Source organism: Chrysochloris asiatica, unplaced genomic scaffold, assembly GCF_000296735.1.
Source record: "Chrysochloris asiatica unplaced genomic scaffold, ChrAsi1.0 scaffold00190, whole genome shotgun sequence".
Taxonomy (NCBI): Eukaryota; Metazoa; Chordata; class Mammalia; order Afrosoricida; family Chrysochloridae; genus Chrysochloris; species Chrysochloris asiatica.
In genome coordinates this window covers 3,821,727-3,842,917 of record NW_006408708.1, presented here as the reverse complement: position 1 = coordinate 3,842,917, position 21,191 = coordinate 3,821,727, and the positions used below count along the sequence as shown (strand labels likewise).

Sequence of the window (21,191 nt, the reverse complement as noted above, 5' to 3'; positions counted from 1 at the left end):
CCTAGAGCAAAGATATTTAATCCCTAAATAGTCATACTCCACAGCTAACTGCTTACCTCTACAAGCAGCCCTCGGAAGGCATTAGCCTTCATTAATCATACTCATGAAACTGAAGACTAGAACCCAGTAGGGGTAGAGTCTAACCAGAGAATCAGATGCCCTGCCTGGAAAAGGTTGGAAGTGACCTTCTAGGTCTATCCCAGAGAACAAACTTTAAAAGCAGAGGAGTTCAGCATCTCAGATGAGTTATACCTCAAAACTTTCCAGGCTTACTGATAAAAGAAAGAAATTATCAAAATACCATATGTCATAACTTTAAACCCAAGCAGCCCAAGAGCCTTGTCTTCGCTGACCGGGTGATACAAATTTAGTTGATTTGGACAGTTCTTGATACATTGAGGTCACACTTTGGCCAATCTTTTGCTTACAGCTGTAACCAAATAAAGCCTTGGATCTTAGCATTTCTCTTGCCAAAGTCAGGTTGAGAGATGGTTCTTGAGAGGATTGTTTTGGCAGGAGATACAGGCATCTTCTCACACTGCAAAATGTACCAAATCCAACTTGAATCAGACAACAGCCAGAAACTAAATGGTGTTAAAACTGAATTGAAGCAAACTAATGTCCTCTTTTTTTGCCTCCTTGTTCTTTGAGCTCTTTATCCAAAATGTCTCCCAAATGGCAGTGAAAGGCCCAGCTTTTTTCAGTCATAACCAGTCCACTTCAGAAGAAATTGGCTTTGGAGACTTCCCCATTTGGTCTCCCGTCTTGCTCTTTCACTCCAATTTTTGACGTACTGTAGTTTCTAACGACTCTGTTGCTAGAAATGTTCTGACTGACACCTTCAAGAAGAGGGGTGGAATTGAAATTCCAGTGTTTGTGGACTCTTGCTAAATCTGAGCATGTCCACTTGTAACCAAACACATTAAATCCAGAGCCAAAGAACAGGAAGAGAAGAAAAATCCTCTCCCTTGTTTGTTGTAGATTTTGGCATTGATTTTATATGGCCAAAAGGAGCTTAAATGAGACCAGGGTTTGGTCTGTAAGTATCAGCAGACAGGTTGCCTGGGACCATTACTTCAGCTCTTTGTTGTTGTTAAGTGCCATCGAGTCGGTTCCGACCCATAGCGACCTTGTACAAGGTTTCGAGGGTGTAAATCTTTACGGGAGTAGAAAGCCTTATCAGCTCTTTGGACCTCATTAAACAAGATGATCTTTGAGATCCTTCCTGAACTAAATTTTGGGGCAGGATAGAGACTTACTGTGAAAACCTTGATTCTGTTACTTAGCCTACTGTTGTTGTTAAGTACCGTGGAGTCGGTTCCGACTCACAGTGACCCTGCACAGGGTTTCCAAGGCTGTAAATCTTTACCGAGCAGAAAGCCTTATCTTTCTCCTGCGGAACAGCTGGTAGATTCGAACTGCCGATCTTGAGGTTAGCAGCCCAATTTGTAACCACTACACTACCAGAGTTCCTTACTATGAAATGTACTAGGGTGTAGAGGTCTTGGAATTTTTGCCTCTGTTTCATCCTCATGTAAATGTAGGAGTTGGATTTGAGATGCAAATGGGGCTTCAACAAATTTGTGGGAGACTGGAATTATAAAATAATAAAATTTATCTGTAAACTTTTTAAAGACCCCCTCATTGAAGGAAGCTTCGGCTTGATTCAATGTTCTGTCAAGTAGACTCCAATTGAGTTGTCTCCTAAATTGTAACAGATGTGTTTATTTCATGAAAAAATTTGGAAAAACACTGAAAGATTTCATTTTCCAAGGACCTGTGTATGAAATGAAACTCGACTCCTTGGATCCCTAAGATCATAAGTGGTTTAGTTTGGCATGTGGAGTCTTAGGCATTTAGGTATCCTCATTACTAATGAGGAACCTCAGTTTACCATTAATGAGAAGAGCCTTGGATTGGAACTACCAAACTGGGGTAATTCTTATAACACTGTGTTTACCCAGTTGTACTACAGAGATAAAAACACTTGTGCTGTCTTACCTACTGGCTTCATTTAAAATGTTAATAATAATAATGAAATTAAAGCATCTGTTTAAGGAAGAGGGAAAGCCCCACATGACATTCAAGACCAAGAAAGTAGAGAGAGACAGATTTTATCACATAGTTCTGAGTAACCAGGCACTTATGGACGTTATTAAGATGGGAGTGTAAGACTATGAAGAGAAATTAAAGACTTTGCAGGAGACTAAATTCTCTGAAGCTCTTTATTTAAAAAAATGAGAGCAAGAGTCTCATATAAGTGGTCATCACTAAAGTTTTTATTTTCACTAAAAGAATTGAAGAAAAACTATTAAGTATAAGTTTACATCTACTTAAATAAAGAAATAAATATTAAAGAATATGGGAATAAAAATTATAAACAAAAAAAAAATTTAAATAATACCTATATTCCAGGTTGTTTTGTGGCTTTGGGACTGATATATAAACAGTTACTAAGCTGTGTGCTTTTCTGTGTTTCTGTTACTTAAACAATTGTCGTCTGCTATTATTTAAACAAAGTAGCCTTGATGGCATTGTGGTTAAGTGCTCGGCTGCTGACTGAAAGGTCAGTTTGTTGACTCCACCATGGGAGATAGATATGGCAATCTGTATAAATAAAGATTTACAGCCTTGGAAACCCCATGAAGTGGTTCTATTCTGCCGTATAGGATCACTATGTGTGATTTTGACTATGTGAGTCAAAATCAACTTGACAGCAACAGGATTTTTTGTGTGTGTTTTTGGTTGTTGTGGGGGGGTTGTTTGTTTTTTACACTTTGATTTATTATTGCTTAAAAAGCAAATTCTTTAATAATCTTTAAAAAGGTTTTAAGTTAGTTATGTTTTAAACAGACACCGGAGTGTAACTGCTGCTGCTGCTATTTGCCTTGGAGTAGGTTCTGACTCATAGCGACCCTGCACAGGATTTCTGAGGCTGTGAATCTTTACGGGAGCAGAAAGCCTCATCTTTCTCCTGCGGAACAGCTGGTAGTTTCGAACTGCTGACTCTGAGGTTTGCAGCCCGATTTGTAACCACTTAAGCTACTCTAGTTAGGATGAAAATGTATTCCGCTAGAGCAAGAATAAAAGAAATAGGAGGCGGTATCAGTTAAGAATGTTTCCAGCCATTGTTGTTGTATTGTTGTTAAGTTCTGTCAAGTCAGTCCAACTCAGTAATCCTGTATAGGGTTTTCAAGGAGTGACTGGTGGGTTTGAACCGCCAACCTTGCAGTTCAAAGCAACCTTGCAGTCGAGTGCTTATCCCACAGCGCCACACAGGACTCCTTTTCCAGCCATAAGTAACAGAAAACCCATTTAACAGTGGCTGAAACAAACAGGGGCTTATTTTCTTCACAAAACAAGCAGTCCAGAGGTAGGTGATTGTTGGGATTTATTAAGCTAATAAAAGATGCCCTCAAGGACTCCAGACATTTTCCTTGATTGCCTCACCCATCTGAAAAAGCAAGCTGGCTTTCATACTAGTGCCTCATATTCATAAAATGGCTGCCATCCTCCAGGGCAGTCCCAGTCTCCAAGGCAAGAAAAATATGGCAGAGGTCCAGCATCAACCATTTCTTTGACCAGGAAAGCAAAAGCTTCTCATTGGCCAGAAATTTATCATACGGCCATCCCCGCTGTTTCCTCAGGGGAGAAGGAAAGTTGAAATCAATTATTGGATTAAACTAATGAGCAGAAACACCTGAGAGTCATCTTGAAGAGACTCGTCTGGCGTAGTGCTGTTGGGGAAATAAAAGACTATAGGATCTTTAGGGGTATGGCTGACCGCGAACACTTCCACCAATGAAATCATTAAAGCAAAGTTCTTGCTTTGACTTAAAACACCTAAGTAGAAGGCTGGTAGTCTTATTTCTCACTCCAAATAGGCAGCCGTAAGTCAATGGTGTTACAGACGTGAACCACACTCTGCAGGGTTTTCAAGACTGTGACTTTTCAGAATCAGATTGCCAGACCTCTTCTTCCAAGCCACTTTAGGGTGGGTTTGAGCCACCAGATTTTTGGTTAGTAGTCAGTTAGTGCTTAACCACATGTGCCATGCAGGAAACGCCTGAAATGGACCTTGTTGTTGTTAAGTGTCACTGAGTCAGTTCTGACTCATAGTGACGCTGTTTAGGGTTTCCGAGGAGCAGGCACCTGGGTTTGGCTCTGGCTGGCCTCAACATGGCTGTTGACGGCTCTGTTTACTTAGCTGCTGTGCAGTCTTAATAGTTGGAAGAAATTTTCTAAGGTCAGTGAAAGCAATTGGTTTTCTTGTGATGCTTCAACTTCTCAAGTGCCTGGCTAACACTTGAAAGAATGATTAAGAGACTTCTTTACTTTTAATTGCATCTACTTGTTTGATATGTGACCCAGTTAATTCATTCTTGTGAAACTGTTGGAAGAACCCATACCTCGTGACGGCGTTTCGTTATTACTATCATCTTAAAAGGAACCACTAAGATACTCTATTGTTTTCGTGTGGCTGAAATGTTCATTGCTTGGATTTCAGGACAGTCGTCCAAGGGTAGTTCTTGACCTCAAAAGTTCAACTGGCTTGTAATGCCTTTTCCATTGACCCTTCCCTGACATCTCCACACTTTTCTCCCTTTTGCAGTATACTTTAAAAATACAATCCCTTTACCCCAAGGTCCAAAGAGCTGTGTTTTAGCAAACACAGATAAACCAGTAAGTATGCTGGAATTGCTAGCAGGCATTTCCTAGCAAAAAATGGAATTTCACTACCATTTTCTCAACCCCTCCCCATCCAACCCCCCCAAATGTACATGCTATTTGTTTCTTCTGTGCTTAGAGGATATAACCTGGCAAGTCTGTATTCAAATAAGTTGATTCAGTTGGTTCTCTCATATGGGGGGGGGGGGGAGTGCGGAGGGGACGCTTCAAAAGTTCTTGGAAAAATAATGGAGTTTTTCCACAAACTTGAAACTCCCTGGTAGAAGTGAAAGCGTAATCATGTAGTTTTTTGTTTTCAATGTTTTATTGTGAATTCTGTGATAGTTTACATGGGAGAATATTAGCTTCACATTCATCCTATTGTATATCATTTCATTGCCATTGTTACAATCCCCTCCAAAGGGTATATATATACCCTGTAAGCCTGCATCCCGGTCATCAGCACACAGCCCCTTTCCTTCTCTGGGTCTGAAGTCCCCAGCCGCTCCATCTCTCCATGTCATCATCTCTGCCTCCATCTCTGTCGTCATTGCTTCTCTGGGTAGGGTCCCGCTCTCTGCTCTTCTCCCTTGATAGTCCCAGGGACCTCCGCTCCTAAACCACAAATTCAGTCACTCCCCTCCTTTTGCTACAAAACATCTATCTTTGCATTTCCAGCCTTCACAATCAGTGCTGATAACAATTATTCACTATTGCATCACAAGAGACCTATCCGCATCTCCTATCATCAGCCCTGCCCAGACAGATTGGATACTACTCAGTAGAGATTCTACCTTCCTCCGTTCCCTCTGGATCTAGGCTCCCTCTTGAAAGCTTGTAAGCTAGTCACTTCTTGCTAACCATGTAGTTTTAACCACATCCTGTGAAAGATAATTCTTTTTATCATTTGATGATTCCACATTGTATCGAGTTCAACTATGTTAAGAAAATTCATAATAATTTAATGGGGTAAAGAACAAGACATTAACTTAATCAGTGATTTGTCTTTTTCTTCAGTGTGGCCCGAATGACCCATGCAAGTATCCTTGTGGATATGTCCCTGTGTTTAATTCCTTGGCTGCTACAACAAAGTACTACAGAGTGGTGGTGGTGGTGTGCTGTGGAGTTGGTTCCGACTCATAGCGACCCTTTATAAGGTTTCTGAGGCTGTAAATCTTTACGGAATCAGAGAGCCTCATCTTTCTCCTCTGGAACTGCTGGTAGTTTCAAACTGCTGACTGTGAGAATAACAGCCCAACTTGTAACCACCATGCTACCAGAGCTCCTTACTATAGAATAAGTGGCTTAAACAATAGATATTTAGTGTCTTACATTGCTAGAAGGTAAAAGTCTGAATCCAAGGTGTTTGCAGGGCCATGTTCCACTTAAGGCTCTGGGGAAGATCCTTCCTTGTATCTTCCTAGCTTCTGGTAGTTTCTGGCAATTTCTGGTGTTCTTGGCTTGTAGATGCATCATCCCTCTCCAATCTCTGCCTCCATCTTCACACTACTGTATTAGCTCTGTCTCTGTTTGTACGTACATTCTTCCCTTTTATAAGGACACCACTCTGGATTAGGTAGGATCCACCCTTCTTTGGTTTGACCTCATGTTGACTTAGCAAACAACATCTTCAAAGACCCTGTTTTCAAACAAGGTCACTTTGCAATATCAGGTTTTAAGATTTTAGCGTAGCTGTGGGGGACACAATCACAACTCAATCCGTAACAGTCCCTTTCCCTCTTCGTTGTACACTCTGTCACCTGTCTGCTTACACTATGGTAGATGGAATGTTTATCTAATCCATTACACTTCATTGAGAAAAAAAACAACAAAACTCAGGTGAGAAAATTAAAGATAATCCTATTGATGATAATGAGAAAATAGCAATCTTTTAAATTAGCAAAACCATGCATTAACTGCCATTTATTTCCTTAATGAATATGAATTGTGCCCAGTTAATTTAAGGCACTCACTCTTTTTCCCAAATATGGTGAGGCTTTTGGGGAAACTCTAGTTGTGCACTATTGCATTAGGGACTTTTATGTGGACCAGTCTGCAGTGGTCATCACTAAGTTCACTTAACAAAAGTAACTCATTCAGCTTTTTGTAAGACCCGAAACAGGCCAAAGCTTTTCTTCTTCACCGAGACTAGTGAAAGTGTATTTCCTTAAATGATTAGAACCATTTATTTTCGCATCAGGAATCTGAGATTCAATAAAATTATCAACTGTCTTGTAGCAAAAGTCTCTATTTCTTCAACTTTAAGATGCAATTCAACCATTTATCCCAGTTAGCATGGTGCTAAATCGAGCTGTCAGCCTAGTAGAGGGCTGGGTCAACTGATGTATAGTCATGAAAGGGAGAGAAAAAAAGTGGAGACTTGTCTAGAATTAGAATCAATTTGCCACCACAAAGTTCCAAGAATGGCCTTCTTAGAGACAGGAAATGAGCAAAAGACCAGAGGTGAATGGGACTGATTTGCAGTTCTAGTTACCAGACACATTGTTTCAGAAATCCTGAAATTTTACTTTAATGAAATGTGTCCATACTGCCTTGTTTATGCTTCATGCTGTTTTGTTCTTTTGGCCCAGACACAGAAAAAATAGTACTAGAAGCAGGAAATGGATTGCCATCCTGGAAATTCAATGACCAGCTTTTTCCCTGTGATGTGTGTGGGAAAGTCTTTGGCCGACAGCAGACATTGTCCCGACATCTCTCACTGCACACAGGTGAGTCAGCAGCTTTACCTTCGCGTCTCTGGATCACCTACTTACTGTTATCCAGAGGCTGGATTTATCTAAGAGAATTACAACAGGAAATGTTGGAAACATTTTCACTCTGACCTTTAGGTACAATTACATCCCTGGGAGGACTTTTAAAAATTTGTATTGAAAGGATTCCTTGAGTTCCAAGTAGGATTGATGAAAAAAGATACACATTAAGATATATCCGGAACTGTAAACCCTAAACAGGGCCAATTCGGCAGGACTTAACAACAACAAATCAGGAGATAGAAGGAGCTGTGGTGGCGCCATGGGCCAGGCGTTATGCTGCTAACTGCAGGGTCCGTGGTTTGAACTCACCAGCCACTCCATGGAAGGAAGATGCAGTGATTTACAGTCTCAGAAACTTTATATAGGGTTGCTATGAGTCAAAAATGACTCCATAGCAGTCGGGGGAGTTTTATTGTTGTTTTTAAGATCAGGAGATAGAGGAAACTTGGTGACACAGTGGGTTAACATGGGACTGCTAACCAAAATGTTGCTGATTCCAACCCACCAGCATCTCCATGGAAGACAGATAAAGATTTACAGTCTTGGAAACCCTATGGGGCAGTTCTACTCTTTCTTTATATGGCTACTATGAGTTGGCAATGAGTTTAGCCTTTTTCTTTCTTTTTTTTTTTTTTCTCTAAAGCACAAGGTTGGTGTTTTTAAGTGCTATCAAGTCGGTTCTGACTCATAGCGACTCTGTATAGGATTTGAACTACCAACTCTGTGGTTGGCAGTCCAGTGTTTATTGTACAGTGCCATACCAGATTGGGTTTAACATTGTACATCTGTTGATATATTTTTTTCCTTTTTAGTCTTTGTTCTTGAGGAAATAAACTGCCCAATGAAATGTTTTAAAAATTAAAATAAAAAAAAAAAGATATAACCAGAACTGTAAGCAGTTCATCATGGTAGGTGCGGAAGAGAGGGCTACAGCCTACCCTGCTGGCTTTATGTCATTGTTGTGTGTGGTAGCATTGAAGGGCAAGAACGCCTTAGTGGAGAATCAGTTGCTATGTTTATGTAGTTGTCAAACTAGAGGACTGTGTTTGATTCTGAGTACTGGGAAGGGAAAGCAACCAAGTTCTGAAAGGGTGAAAAGGAGAAATAGAGTCCATGATGGTGCAAACAGTTAAGTGCTCAGCTATTAGACCCATGGGTTTGCTGAACTCACCCAGAGACAAGTCTGGCAGTCTGCTTCTGAAAGGTCACAGCCTTGCAAACCCTGTGTTCTACTTTGTGCACACAGTGTCTCCATGAGTTGCATGCAGTTAGCTCATTGGCAACTAGCAACAACAACAAAGAAGAAGAAAATGTGTTTTACTGCTCTTCACTTTATTACTCACTTCTTTACACTTCTTAGACACTCCGCTGTTTACATTGAAAGTTTGTCAACCCTGTGTCTATCAGCACCATTTTTCTGACAGCATGTGCTCATTTCATGTTTCTTCATCACTTTTTGTTACTTCTCACATTATTTCAGACTGCTTCATAATGCTGTGGCACACTCCCCACATACCTGTCAGTTTGCTGTGCTGTGGTGGCTTGCCTGTTACTGTAATGCTGGAAGCTATGCCACTGGTGTTTAAATTATCAGCAGGATCACCCTTGGTGGACAGGTTTCAGGGAGCTTACAGAAGGAGAAAAGACTAGGAAGAGGGGATAGGTGGTCCACTTCTGAAGAATTAGCACCTGAACACCTTAAGAACAGCAGCAGAACATTGTCAGATATAGTGTCAGAAGATAAGCCCCTCAAAAATGTTTTCAGGGCCTTCATTTGGTAGCAGGGCACAACTCAAAATGAGAAGAAACCGCTCTTAACACCATTAATAATTGGAAAGTGGTAAATAGGCAGTATGAATCTAGAAAATTTGGAAGTTGGCAAAAATGAAATGGAATGCGTAATGATCAATATCCTAAACTTTGGTGAGCTAAAATGGACTGGTATGGGCCATTTTGAATCTGTCAATCATATGGTCCACTATACAGGAATGACAGATTGAAAAGGAATGTTGTCACGTTCTTCATCAAAAAGAGTATTTCAAGATCTGTCTTAAAATGCAATGCAATCTGTGATAGGATAATATCTATACGCCTGGTAGGAACACTAGTTCATAAGATTATTATAAATTTACACACCAACCACCAAAGTCAATGTTGAAAAAAGTGAAGAATTCTACCAACTTCTTCAATCTGAAATTAACCAAGATACTTTGATAATTACTAGTGATTGGAATGTGAAAGTTGGAAACAGAAACGAAGGATCAGTTATTGGAAAAGGTGGCCCTGGTGACAGAAATATGACACTGGAGATCACATGATGTAATTCCACGAGACAGTGTCTTCCTCATTGCAAATACTGTTTCCAACAATATAAATGTGGACTTCACCAGATGGGATGCACAGGGAATCAAATTGACTACATCTGTGGGAAGAGATGATGGAGAAGCTCAAAATCAACAACCAGACTGTTAAATTCCCTGTGGAACTGTGGAACAGACTGTTAAATTCCCAGTTCAGGCTGAAGTTGCAGAAAATTAAAATAAGACCATGAGAGCCAACCCCACTGCCATTGAGTTGATTCCAATGCGTAATAAACCCAAATAAGGTTTCTGAGGCTATAAGTCTTTACAGAGGAGCTCTGGTAGCCTAGTGGTTACGAATTGGGCTGCAAACTGGAAGGTCAGCAGTTCAAAACTACCAGCTGCTCCGTGGGAGAAAGATGAGGATTTCTGCTCCAGTAAAGATTTATAGCCTTGGAAACCCTGTTCAGGGTCACTATGGGTCAGAACCAACTCGACGGTACTTAACAACAATAAATCTTTACTGGAGCAGAAAGCCTCATCTTTCTCCTGTGGAGTGACTGGTGGGCTTAAAAAGCTGACCTTGAGGTTAGCAGTTCAGTGCTTATCCTACAATGCCACCAGGGCTCATTAACTTTAAATATGCTACTGCTGTGTGTCATCGTTCCAGTGCTGGCTCGTAGTAATCCTGTATAGGGTTTCTGAGGCTGTAAATCTTTACGGGAGCACAGAGCCTCATCTTTCTCTGGAGGACGTGTTTAGACTGCTGATCTTGTGGTCAGCAGCCTAACGCGTCACCCACTATGTTACCAGGGCTCCTTAACCTTAAGTATGCCATTATTGTTGCTAAGTGCTGTCAAGTCAATTCCGACTCATAGCAACCCTGTATAGGGTTTCCAAGGAGCATCTGGAGATTCAAGCCAACTTTTCAGTCCAGCAGCACCACACCAGGACTCCAACCTTAAGTATGCCCCACCTGAATTTAGAGACCATCTCAAAAACATATTTGATTCATTGAATGTGAATAACTGAAGATGAGTTGTGGGATGATATCAAGAACATAGATACATGAAAGCAAAAGGTCATTTAAAAGATGGGAAAGAAAGAAAAGACCAAATGGGATGTCAGAAGCGACTTTGAAATTTGCTCTTCCATGTAGAGTAGAAAAATCTAATGGGAGAAATAATGATGTATAAGAGCTGAGCAGAAAATTTCAAAAGATAGCTCAAGAATATGAAGTAAAGTATTATAATGGAATTTGCAAAAGCTTAGAGTTAAAAAACCTCAAGGTAAGAACATGCTGAGCATTTCTCAAGTTGAAAGAACTGAAGAAAAAATTCAAGCCTCAGCTTGCAGTATTGACGAGTTCTAAGGACACAATAGTAGACAATACCAGAAACATCGAAACGGTTGCAGCAGTACATCAACACGTCGCTGCCAGAAACTCAAGCTGGATTCAGAAGACTGTTGATGTCAGATGTATCTTGACTGAAGCAGAGGATACCAGGAAGATGTTTATTTGTGCTTTACTGATTTGACATAACAAATTCTGGATAACATTGTAAGAGTATGAATTCCAAAACACTTACTTGTGCTCATACAGAACTTGTGCATGTAGATCAAGAGAATTAGACACACTAGCTGATGAATATCAAACAGTGCAGCCTTCAGCATGGATTACAACTCAATGTAAAGAACACAAAACTCCTCATAACTAGACCAGTAAATAACATGATTTGTTGTTAAGTGCCGTCGAGTCGGTTCCGACCCATAGCAACCCTGAACAGGGTTTCCGAGGCTGTAAATCTTTACGGGAGCAGAAGGCCTCATCTTTCTCCCGCGGAGCAGCTGGTAGTTTCGAACTTCTGACCTTGCGGTTCACAGCCCAATTCGTAACCACTGCGCTACCAGAGCGCCTTAAAATAACATGATATACAGAGAAAATATTGAAGTCAAGAATTTCCTTTTATTTGGATCCACAATCAATGCTCATGGAAGCAGTAGCCAAGAAATCTAACAATGTACTATAACGGGCAAATATACTGCAAAAGACTTCGTAAAATTTTAAAGAGCAAAGATGTCAGTTTGAAAACCAGGGTGTGCTTCACCCAAACCATGGCATTTTCAATCACCTCATATGCATGTGAAAATTGGACAATAAATAATGAAAATCAGAGATGAATTGATGTATTTTAATTATGGTGTTGAAAAAAGAATATTTAAAGTACCATGGAGGGCCAGAAGAACAAACAAATTTGTCTTGGGGAGAAGAATTCTTAGAATCCAGGATGGTGAGACTTAGTCTCTTATGCTTTGGGCAGTTTATCAGGAGGGATCAGTCTCTGGAAAAGGACATCATGCTTGGTAAAGCGGGTCAAAGAAAAGGAAGACCTCCCAATGTGGTGGATTGACACAGTGGCAGCAACACTGAGCTCAAAAAGTATTCATTGTGAGACTGGCCCAGAACTAGGCATTGTTTCATTCTGTCATGCATAGTGTTGCTATGAGTCGAAGACACCCATCAACACCAACATGGCACACTTACTAGATTACAGTATAATGTATAAGCATAACTTCTATATCCACTTGGAAACCAAAAAACTTGTGTGACTCCCTTTATTGCAACACTCAGTTTGTTCAGGTGTATTAGAACCCAAACCACAATATCCCCCAGATATGCCTATAGTAGCTTAATCAAGGTATGTGAAGACGAAAAAAAAGAAAGAGGTAAAGTCGATGTTAAACATAAAGCACGATGGGAATAATTTAAATCAAATATGCTAAGTTTTACACTGAAGATGTATGTACCAAGTTAGATCAAACTGGAAAAAAAAAATCAAAACTCAAAAACATAAGGAAGGAAAGAAAAGGAAACCACTAAATCTGGAGGAAGCACCTGCCATTCTAGTCAGAGGGATCTGTGTACACGCAAATATTTTAAGTGAAGATAAGAAAGACTAAAATAAAGGAACTTAGCGCTCTTCTTAAAGAATCAGTAAAAGAATAACAAAAGAATCTAAGAAGACACAAGGCCATAACATAGCTCCCTTTAAGCGTACTAAGGCAGGAAAAGTCAGCAAAATATTCAGATTATGAATGAGCAAGAAAACCTAATCATCATCATTTATAAACCCAAAAATATCAAACCAAACCTATGTCATCAAGTCAATTCCAACTCATAGCAACCTTCTAGGACAAAGTAGAACTGGTGCATAGGGTCCTCAAGGCTGTGATCTTTACTGAAGAACACAGCCACATCATTCTCTTATGGAGTGGCTGGAGGGTTCAAACCACTGACATTTTGGTTAGCATCCATGCATGTAACCACCGTACCGCCAGGGCTCCTCTGAAGAATTATAAGACTATAACAGGGTCCTGGTGTGACGCTGTGGGCTAATGCACCAGACTGCAAAGCTGTTTAACTGCAAATTCGGCGGTTCAAGCTCACCAGCTGCTCCTCAGAAACCCTTTATAGGGTCACTATGGGTTGGAACCAACTCAATGGCACTTCACAACAACAACAACAACACATGGTAATTCTTAGGAGCCCTGGTAGCATAGTAGATTATGAACTGGGCCGCTAACTGCAAGGTCAGCAGTTCGAATATACGAGTTGCTCCACAGGAGAAAGATGAGGCTATGTCTGCACCTGTAGAAATTTAGAGCCTCAGAAACCCTATGAAGCGTCGTTATGAGTCGAAACTGACTCAACATCACACAGTCAACCAAAGGCTAACTCTGTGGCAAGAAAAAAAAAATCAGAAAATTTTAAAAGTTACAAAAATTGACTTGAAGGAAATATTTTTAAATAAATTACTTATAAGGGAAAGTTGGAAATATGACGAAGGAAATACTGTTAATAAAGGCATTAATTCCAGTACCTATCCCAGGTGAATTCTTTCTGATCTTTTGAGGACAGTTAATATTCTTTAAACCATTCTAAGGTGTCCTGGTGTGGCGCTGTAGGATAAGTCAACCAGCTGCTCATCAGAAACCCTAGACAGGGTTGCTATGAGTTAGGCACTTAACAGCTACCACAACAAAGCTTTCTAAATGATAGAAAAGATGGCAAACTCAACAATTCACTTTATGAAGGAAGCGTAAGCTTAGTACCAAAATTTAACAATCTCAAATTAATTGATTTTCCAAATGCCAGTTTTTACCCAGGAGTCAGTTTTGACTCCTGGTGACCCCAGTCATGTCATTGTAGAATGCTTTCAGTGGCTGATTTTTCAGAAGTAGATCACCAGGCATTTCTTCCAAGACACTTCTGTGTAATCTGAACTTCCAACATTTTGATTAGCAACCAAGCAGTTAACCAATCGCACCATTCAGGGATTTCCTAATTATTAATAAAAATGCAAAAGTTCGAAACAAAGTGCTGTTTTCTTTGCACTCTAAGGACTTCTCTCTTAGCCCTATGGAGTTGCAGACCAAAACATTGCAATCATTGGGGACCACATGCAATAAAAATGATGCTGTATATTTTCTTGGAGAGGAGTTTATTTTTATGTGTTCTTCTTGATATCCCTGTGAAGTAGATAAGGCAGGTAGTTTCTTTAATCCACACAACACAAAGTATAAGACATGAGAGAAAATGAAGTTGGGTTTTTTTTTCCTCCCTTTGTCTGCCCCTGTTAGCCTGTATATCTGTGCATTGAAAGCAAAGCCTGCTCCTTTTACTGTAATTTGCTTGATTAATCAAATGAATTCAGAATGCTACTCTGGAAATGATCCTGCAAACATTCATCAGTTTTATGAGAGGGTTTCCATTAAGAAATTAATTGGCATTTTTTCGTTTATTTATTTAAAATGAAAATTTCCAATTAAATTATTTCACATGAGTCATATATTTTTTTCTTTAATTTCATTAGTTTTTAATTTCTTGGCTGACCCAGGCCTGGAGCTTAGGGAAAATGGAGAGCCCTGTCTTATATACCAGTGCTGTGAGTGATGCTGTTTCAGTTCCCCCTCATATGCTCAGGAGCTGTTTCAGCCCCATCACAGCTGGTACCTGTCGGCACATGTGCCCACACTTACACACACACACAATGTTCTTTCAGCCTCTGTATGGTTGTTATTAGGTGCCATTGAGTCAGTTCTGACTAATAGCAACACTGTGCACAACAGAACAAAACACAGCCTCACCTGCTCCATCCTCACAGTTATTACTGCAGTGAAGCCCACTGTTGCAGCCACTGTTTGAATCCATTTCTTTAAGGGTCTTCCTCTTTTTCACCAACACCTCTACTTTACCAAGCACGCTGTCCTTATCAGACAAAAGCTGATGATCGAGTTACCTTGGAGATTTGTTTTACCTTTGGAAGTATTGATACAGAAGAAAGCTCCTGGGTAAAGACTTTGTTGTTGGTAGCTAGCTGCCATTGATGATCCCATTGTGATCCATTGGGTTTTCATTGGCTGATTTTCAAAAGTAGATCTCCAAGTCTTTCTTCCTAGTGTGTCTTACTCTGGAAGCTCTACTGAAACCTGTTGAGGATCTTGTTGTTAAGTACCGTAGAGTCAGTTCTGACTCATAGCGACCCTGTATAGGGTTTCCAAGGAGCAGCTGGTGGGTTTGAACTGCCAACCTTGTGGTTCGAAGTCCAGTTGAGCATCTTAGCAACATGCAAACTTCCACTGAGAGACAGGTAAATGACTACCTAGGAGATGTACTACCTGGGATTGAAATTGGGTCTTCTCCATGGTGGAAGACAAGAATTCTGAGACTGATCCTAAAGACTTTTAGATACTTAAAATCCAAAGGCATTAGCTACCTGTTTTCACTTTTGAAGTGAAACTTGAACCTTTTTTTTTCTTTGATGCCGCTCTGTGATCTCTTGTAAGGTGTTGGGAATTTGGTTTTGAGAGTAGTTTTGGTTGTTGTTTTTTCTCCCCCACCCAGAGGAAAGAAAATACAAATGCCATTTGTGCCCCTATGCTGCTAAGTGCCGTGCAAATCTGAACCAGCACCTGACCGTCCATTCCGTAAAGCTGGTGAGTACAGACACCGAGGACATTGTCAGCGCCGTCACCTCTGAAGGCAGTGACGGAAAGAAGCACCCTTATTATTACAGGTGAGTTGCAGATGGCACTCTCCAGTGCACATCTCTCAAACACCTTGCCTGAATGTTCTCTGCCTGCCAGCCTGCCTGCCTGCTAGAGACAAGCGTTACGAGAGCCCTTTCCTCAGTCATAAGTAATCATTTCTTCCCTTACATTGAGGCCTGCAGTTGCACTGACTCATCTCTTGGTTTGGGTGGCTCTAGTAGAATTAATCGAAAATGAAATAGTCTTGGAGGGGGCACTGGACATAATTAAATTTGAGGTCTGTGCAGCTGGGAAACTCCCAGGCATTGTAACTGAGCACCTGTCTGTATCCTAAGAATCATAGGGGCTGGAGTTTGTAGGGTTGGGCGGCGAGGGGAGGGGAAGAACTAGGGAATATACATCTTAGAACCTAAGAAAAAAGTCCAGAGGACATTACGTATTTTGCCTTGGTTGTGTTGACCTTTAGGAGCCCTGGTGTAGTGCTATAGGATAAGTAGTGGACCAAAAGGTCTTTTTGAACTTCAAGTCGGTGGTTCAAACTCACCAGCCACTCCTCGGGAACCCTATACAGGGTTACTTTGAGTCGGAACCGACTCAACAGTACTTAACAACAAAAACCTGGAATCTTATGTCTTTCTCCCACTTACCAACTGCTGGTAGTGTAGAAGTTATGAATCAGGCTGCGAACCTTAAGGTCAGCAGTTTGAAACTACCAGCTGTTCCGCGGGAGGAAGATGAGGCTTTCTGCTCCTGTAAAGATTTACAGCCTCGGAAACCCTGTACAGGGTTGCTATGAGTCGGTTCCAACTCCACGGCACATCACCACCAACCACCACCATCGTGTATATCAGAGTAGAATTCCATAGGGTTTTCAGTGGCTGATCGTTCAGAAGTACATCACCAGGTCTTTCTTTCGAGATACCTCGGTATGAACTCTAGCCTCCAGCCTTTCCGTTAGCAAGTGAACACATAATCCATCCGTACCTCCCAGGGACCCCATAACCAAACCATATCAAACCCATTGCCGTTGAATCAATGACTCTGACCCTTAGTGGCTCTATAGGACAGAGTAGAACTGTCCCACAGGATTTCCAAGGCTGTAACTCTTTATGGAAGCAGACTGCCACACCCTCTCCCATGAAGTGACTGATGGGTTCAAACACTGCCCTTTCAGTTAGCTGCCGAGTGCCGAACCACCGTACCACCAGGGCTCCTTAGGAACTCCATTGTCAACTATACATCAGTATTTGATATGATTATTAAAAATCCCAAGTTTCAGTCTCTCTCCTGACTCTTGCCCGTAGAGCTGTATCCTACAGATAGGTGGTGGTGGTGTGCTGTGGAGTCGGTTCCAACTCATAGCGACCCCGTATAGGGTTTCTGAGGCTGTAAATCTTTACAGGAGCAGAACGCCTCATCTTTCTCCCATGGAACGGCTAGTAGTTTTGAACTGCTGACCTTGAGGTTAACAGCCCAACTCGTAATCACTAAGCTGTAGTGGAAACTTGTTTTTACATACAGTGTCTCTATGGAAGGGTGGCTTCTATCAGGAATTGTCACAGGTCCGGCTGGCTCTGGCTCAGAATACCATACGACGACCTTGTGTTCTTCCGTTCCTACATGGGAAGGATTCCAGAGCCAGAGAGAGGCTCTTGGGGTGTGTGAAGTGCTCCGGGTTTGTCAGTGTGCCGGCACTGTTAAATATTTTGGCAAGGCTGTACTGCATCCCTTTGCCCAAAGGAATCAGTTAGGTGATGTGCAGCATCTGGATTCTGTAGTTTTTAATTAGCTTTATGATTATTTAGCATCATTATAGCATGTATGGGATTGTTACATTATGCTGGCACTTAATCTCTTTGGCATGGTGACCACTTCTAAGGCATACCAGCGAGCAGAATTTTCTACGGTAAAGCCTTTTGGTACAGAGATACAGGTTTGTACAACTCTAGTTTTCTGAGTGTACTATATGTAAGTGGGTAACCTACATTTGAAGTACATGTGATTCTTCTCTGCCCCCCCCCCCTTTCTTTAATTCTTTCCTCTAGTTGCCATGTATGTGGATTTGAGACTGAACTCAATGTCCAGTTTGTCAGCCACATGTCGCTCCACGTGGACAAGGAGCAATGGATGTTTTCCATCTGTTGCACTGCCTGCGACTTTGTCACCATGGAGGAAGCAGAGATAAAGGCTCACATTGGCACCAAGCACTCAGGTGATCATTCCTGCACATCTTCCTCACCCTTCTCTCCTCCATCCCCACCTCCATGAGATACTGATCTTTCCTTTCTCGAAAGGAAGGTTATGCCAAGGCTAGCAGTGCCGTGGTGCCCTTTAGTCTCAGTGCCATATGACTTAGGCCTCGTTCATCTGAAGAACAACCCACAGGCTCAAATGCAGTTGAGAGGTGCCAGACTGTTTCCTTGTTCCTTTGCCTGATTTTCTTCCTCCTCATCATAGGTAACACCCATTAAATTCATACGATGTTCCAGGCGCATATCTCCTTAAAGCCTCACAACAACTCTCATAGGTAAACATGATTATTATCCCACTGTGTTGTTGCTTGGAGTCTTGGTGTGGAAGCTATAAGATAATCACTGGACTGCTAACCACAAGGTTCAACCCCACCAGCTGTTTCTCAGAAACCCTATACAAGTTCGCTCTGAGTTAGAACCATTTGACAGCACTTCACAGCAACAACATCAGTGTTGTTGCTAGTTGCTGTTGAGTGGGCCCCGACTCATGACAACCTTACATACAACAAAACCGATTGTTGCCCGGCCCTTCGTCAGCTGGATGATACGCTGATTTGTTTAGTCCATTGTTGTGACTGTAGTTTCAGTCCATCTCATTGAAACCGTCTCTCATTTCATTGACTCTGTACTTTACCAACAGTGATGTCATTTTCTGGGGATTGGTCTTTCCTGATGGCATTTCCAAAGTCAGCAAGCCAAAGTCTCACCACCCTCCTAAGGAGTGTTGGTTATGTGCTGTGGAGTCGGTTCCGACTCTTGGTGACCCTGCAGAGAGTTTCTAAGGCTGTAAATCTTCACTGGAGCAGAAAATTTCATCTTTCTCCCATGGAATGGCTGGTAGTTTCGAACTGCTGACCTTTAGGTTAGCAGCCTGACTCATAACCACTATGCTACCAGAGCTCCTTTCTAAGGAGTAGACTGGTTGTATTCGAAGACTGATTTCTTCCTTCTTCTGTCAGTCCGTGCGATATTCAGTTTCCATTGCTATCAATTCTTCTGCCTAGTTTTTCATTGTTGAGTCTTTGCATACATATGAGGTGATAAAAAAGACCATAGCTGTGTCAGACGTACCTTTAGTCCACAAAGTGCCTTGAAACCTGTCATCTGATTTCTTAACTGACCCAAGTAGATTGAAACCATTGACAACTTCTGTCTTTTCTTCATTTGCATGATGTTGATTATTGCTCCATATCCCACTAGGTAGGGATTCGGCAGGTGAGGTAATCTGTCCAAGGTCACACACAGACCAGGTCAGTATTCAGTTCAAAGCCTTCTCTCTGTATTGTGGCTGTTCGGAAAACCTCATACAATGCTGACCATTTGACAAAGGTTGGAACCTTTCTGAGTTGCTCTTCCCAGACTGTGTACAACCAGTTCTGCAGGCTCTGTTCCTCATCCTTGAATTCACAACCCTGTTCAGGGATAGGGGAAACCAAAAGCCTCCTTAAACAATGTGATCACTCTCTACGCCATGGCCAAGATGTTGCCAAGTCTTCCCTTTCCTTTAAGCTTCTAAACCATTCTGGTTAACTTCTTCCATTTAATGATGTTAACATTTTGACTTCACAATGCAATTATACTCTCATAAGTGATGGTTACAAATGACACTGACGTGGAGTCATTAAGTGGGAATGAAGCTGAGCTCCCCCTGCACAGTAAGAGCTGATGCTGCTAATAGCCAGCCCTCAGTGTTGGGTCAGCCCCTCATATCGTGGGCACTTGGAGGCCCCTGAACGCCCCTGGGCAGGGAGTTTTCCTGACACTTGTGCTGACAATGTACAAGCCAACAAAGATCTATCTGTGACCGCTCTGGCTCCATACTGCCAACAGCAATAAAAGCTTATTTTTGTCAGTAAATTGAGCAGATATGAATCGGGGGTCTGCAGAGAGCTGTTTTGCTGAGTGAGAAGTTGTCGTTTTTACAGTCAGTTGCCTGACCATAACCACATTAGCACTGTGGGTAGCAGGTGAGCTGGGAAGCCCACGTTGAAGACAAATTAAAGTCAGTATTTCCAGAGTGGTTAATGGAAGAAAAGGCCAGGCTTGCTTCTATTTCCTCTGGTTCTTCAGATACTTTTTATTCTTTTCTACTACACCTCAATTCTTAGATCTTCTCCACCCCAAAGGGTGCTGGAATCATCAGAATACCTTTCTTCCCTCCTCCCTGCTCTACGGCTCCTGTCCCTCACCTCAAAGAAACCATACTAACCAGGATGACTGAAAACAACAGTGGATTTATAATCGTCATTTCATTGTTGCCAGTGGACGCTTCACATTCACAGTTAACCATTGCAAACACTCTCATCTCCTGATTGTCACGGGAAACACAGTGAAGATCTTGCTGAGCTGGGAAAAATGTTCTTGTTTCTTTAGTACTGAGAGCCAAGAGCCAAACATATAAAGGGGTTTCTTTAATATAGTAAAAGGCTTTAACACTACAACTGGAGAGTAAGCTATTGCCGACCTTGTAGTTGTTAAGTACCATGGAGTTGGTTCTGACTCATAGTGATCCTGCACAGGGTTTCCGCGGCTGTAAATCTTTATGGGAGCAGAACACCTCATCTTTTTCCCATGGAACAGCTGGTAGTTTCGAACTGCCTACCTTGTGGTTAGCAGCCCAATTCGTAAACACTATGCTACCAGAACTCCTTTATAAGTCACCAAACCAAATGCACCACCACCAACTCTATTTCAACTCATTATTATTGTTGTTAAGTGCCATTGAGTTGGTTCCAACTCATAGTGACCCTGTATAGGGTTTCCGAAGAGCAGTTGGTGAGCTTGAACCACCAACCTTAAGGTTCAAACCGACCTTGCAGTCCAGTGCATTAACCCACAGCACCATACTATGCCTCATAGCAACTCAATAAGTCAGGGATTGACAAATTACTTTATTTTTAAATAATTTGTTTTATTTTAGTTGCTGCTGAAAATACACACAGCAGGACATACACTAATTCAACAGTTTCTACATGTACCATCCAGTGACATTGATCACATTCTTCAAGTATTCAATTCTTAACCATTCTCACTCCTTTTTCAAATAATTTCTCCCTCAAAAATTCACTGCCCCCTAAGTGTCCGATCTAATATTTTTAGTAGTTGTTGTCAGGTGCCATCGAGTCGGAACAGACTCATAGCGACCC

At 41.5% G+C, this 21,191-nt stretch overlaps 1 protein-coding gene across 3 annotated transcripts in view; it reads left to right on the top strand.

The window, feature by feature from the left end:
• Positions 1-21,191, top strand: part of ZNF827 (zinc finger protein 827) — a 252,044-nt gene that overhangs the window by 215,463 nt on the left and 15,390 nt on the right. For all 3 annotated transcript variants that reach the window (XM_006872273.1, XM_006872275.1, XM_006872274.1), the window contains 3 exons: positions 7,260-7,397; positions 15,648-15,819; positions 17,839-18,005. In XM_006872273.1, the coding sequence (XP_006872335.1) occupies positions 7,260-7,397; positions 15,648-15,819; positions 17,839-18,005 (477 nt within the window). The remainder of the gene's footprint in view (positions 1-7,259; positions 7,398-15,647; positions 15,820-17,838; positions 18,006-21,191) is intronic.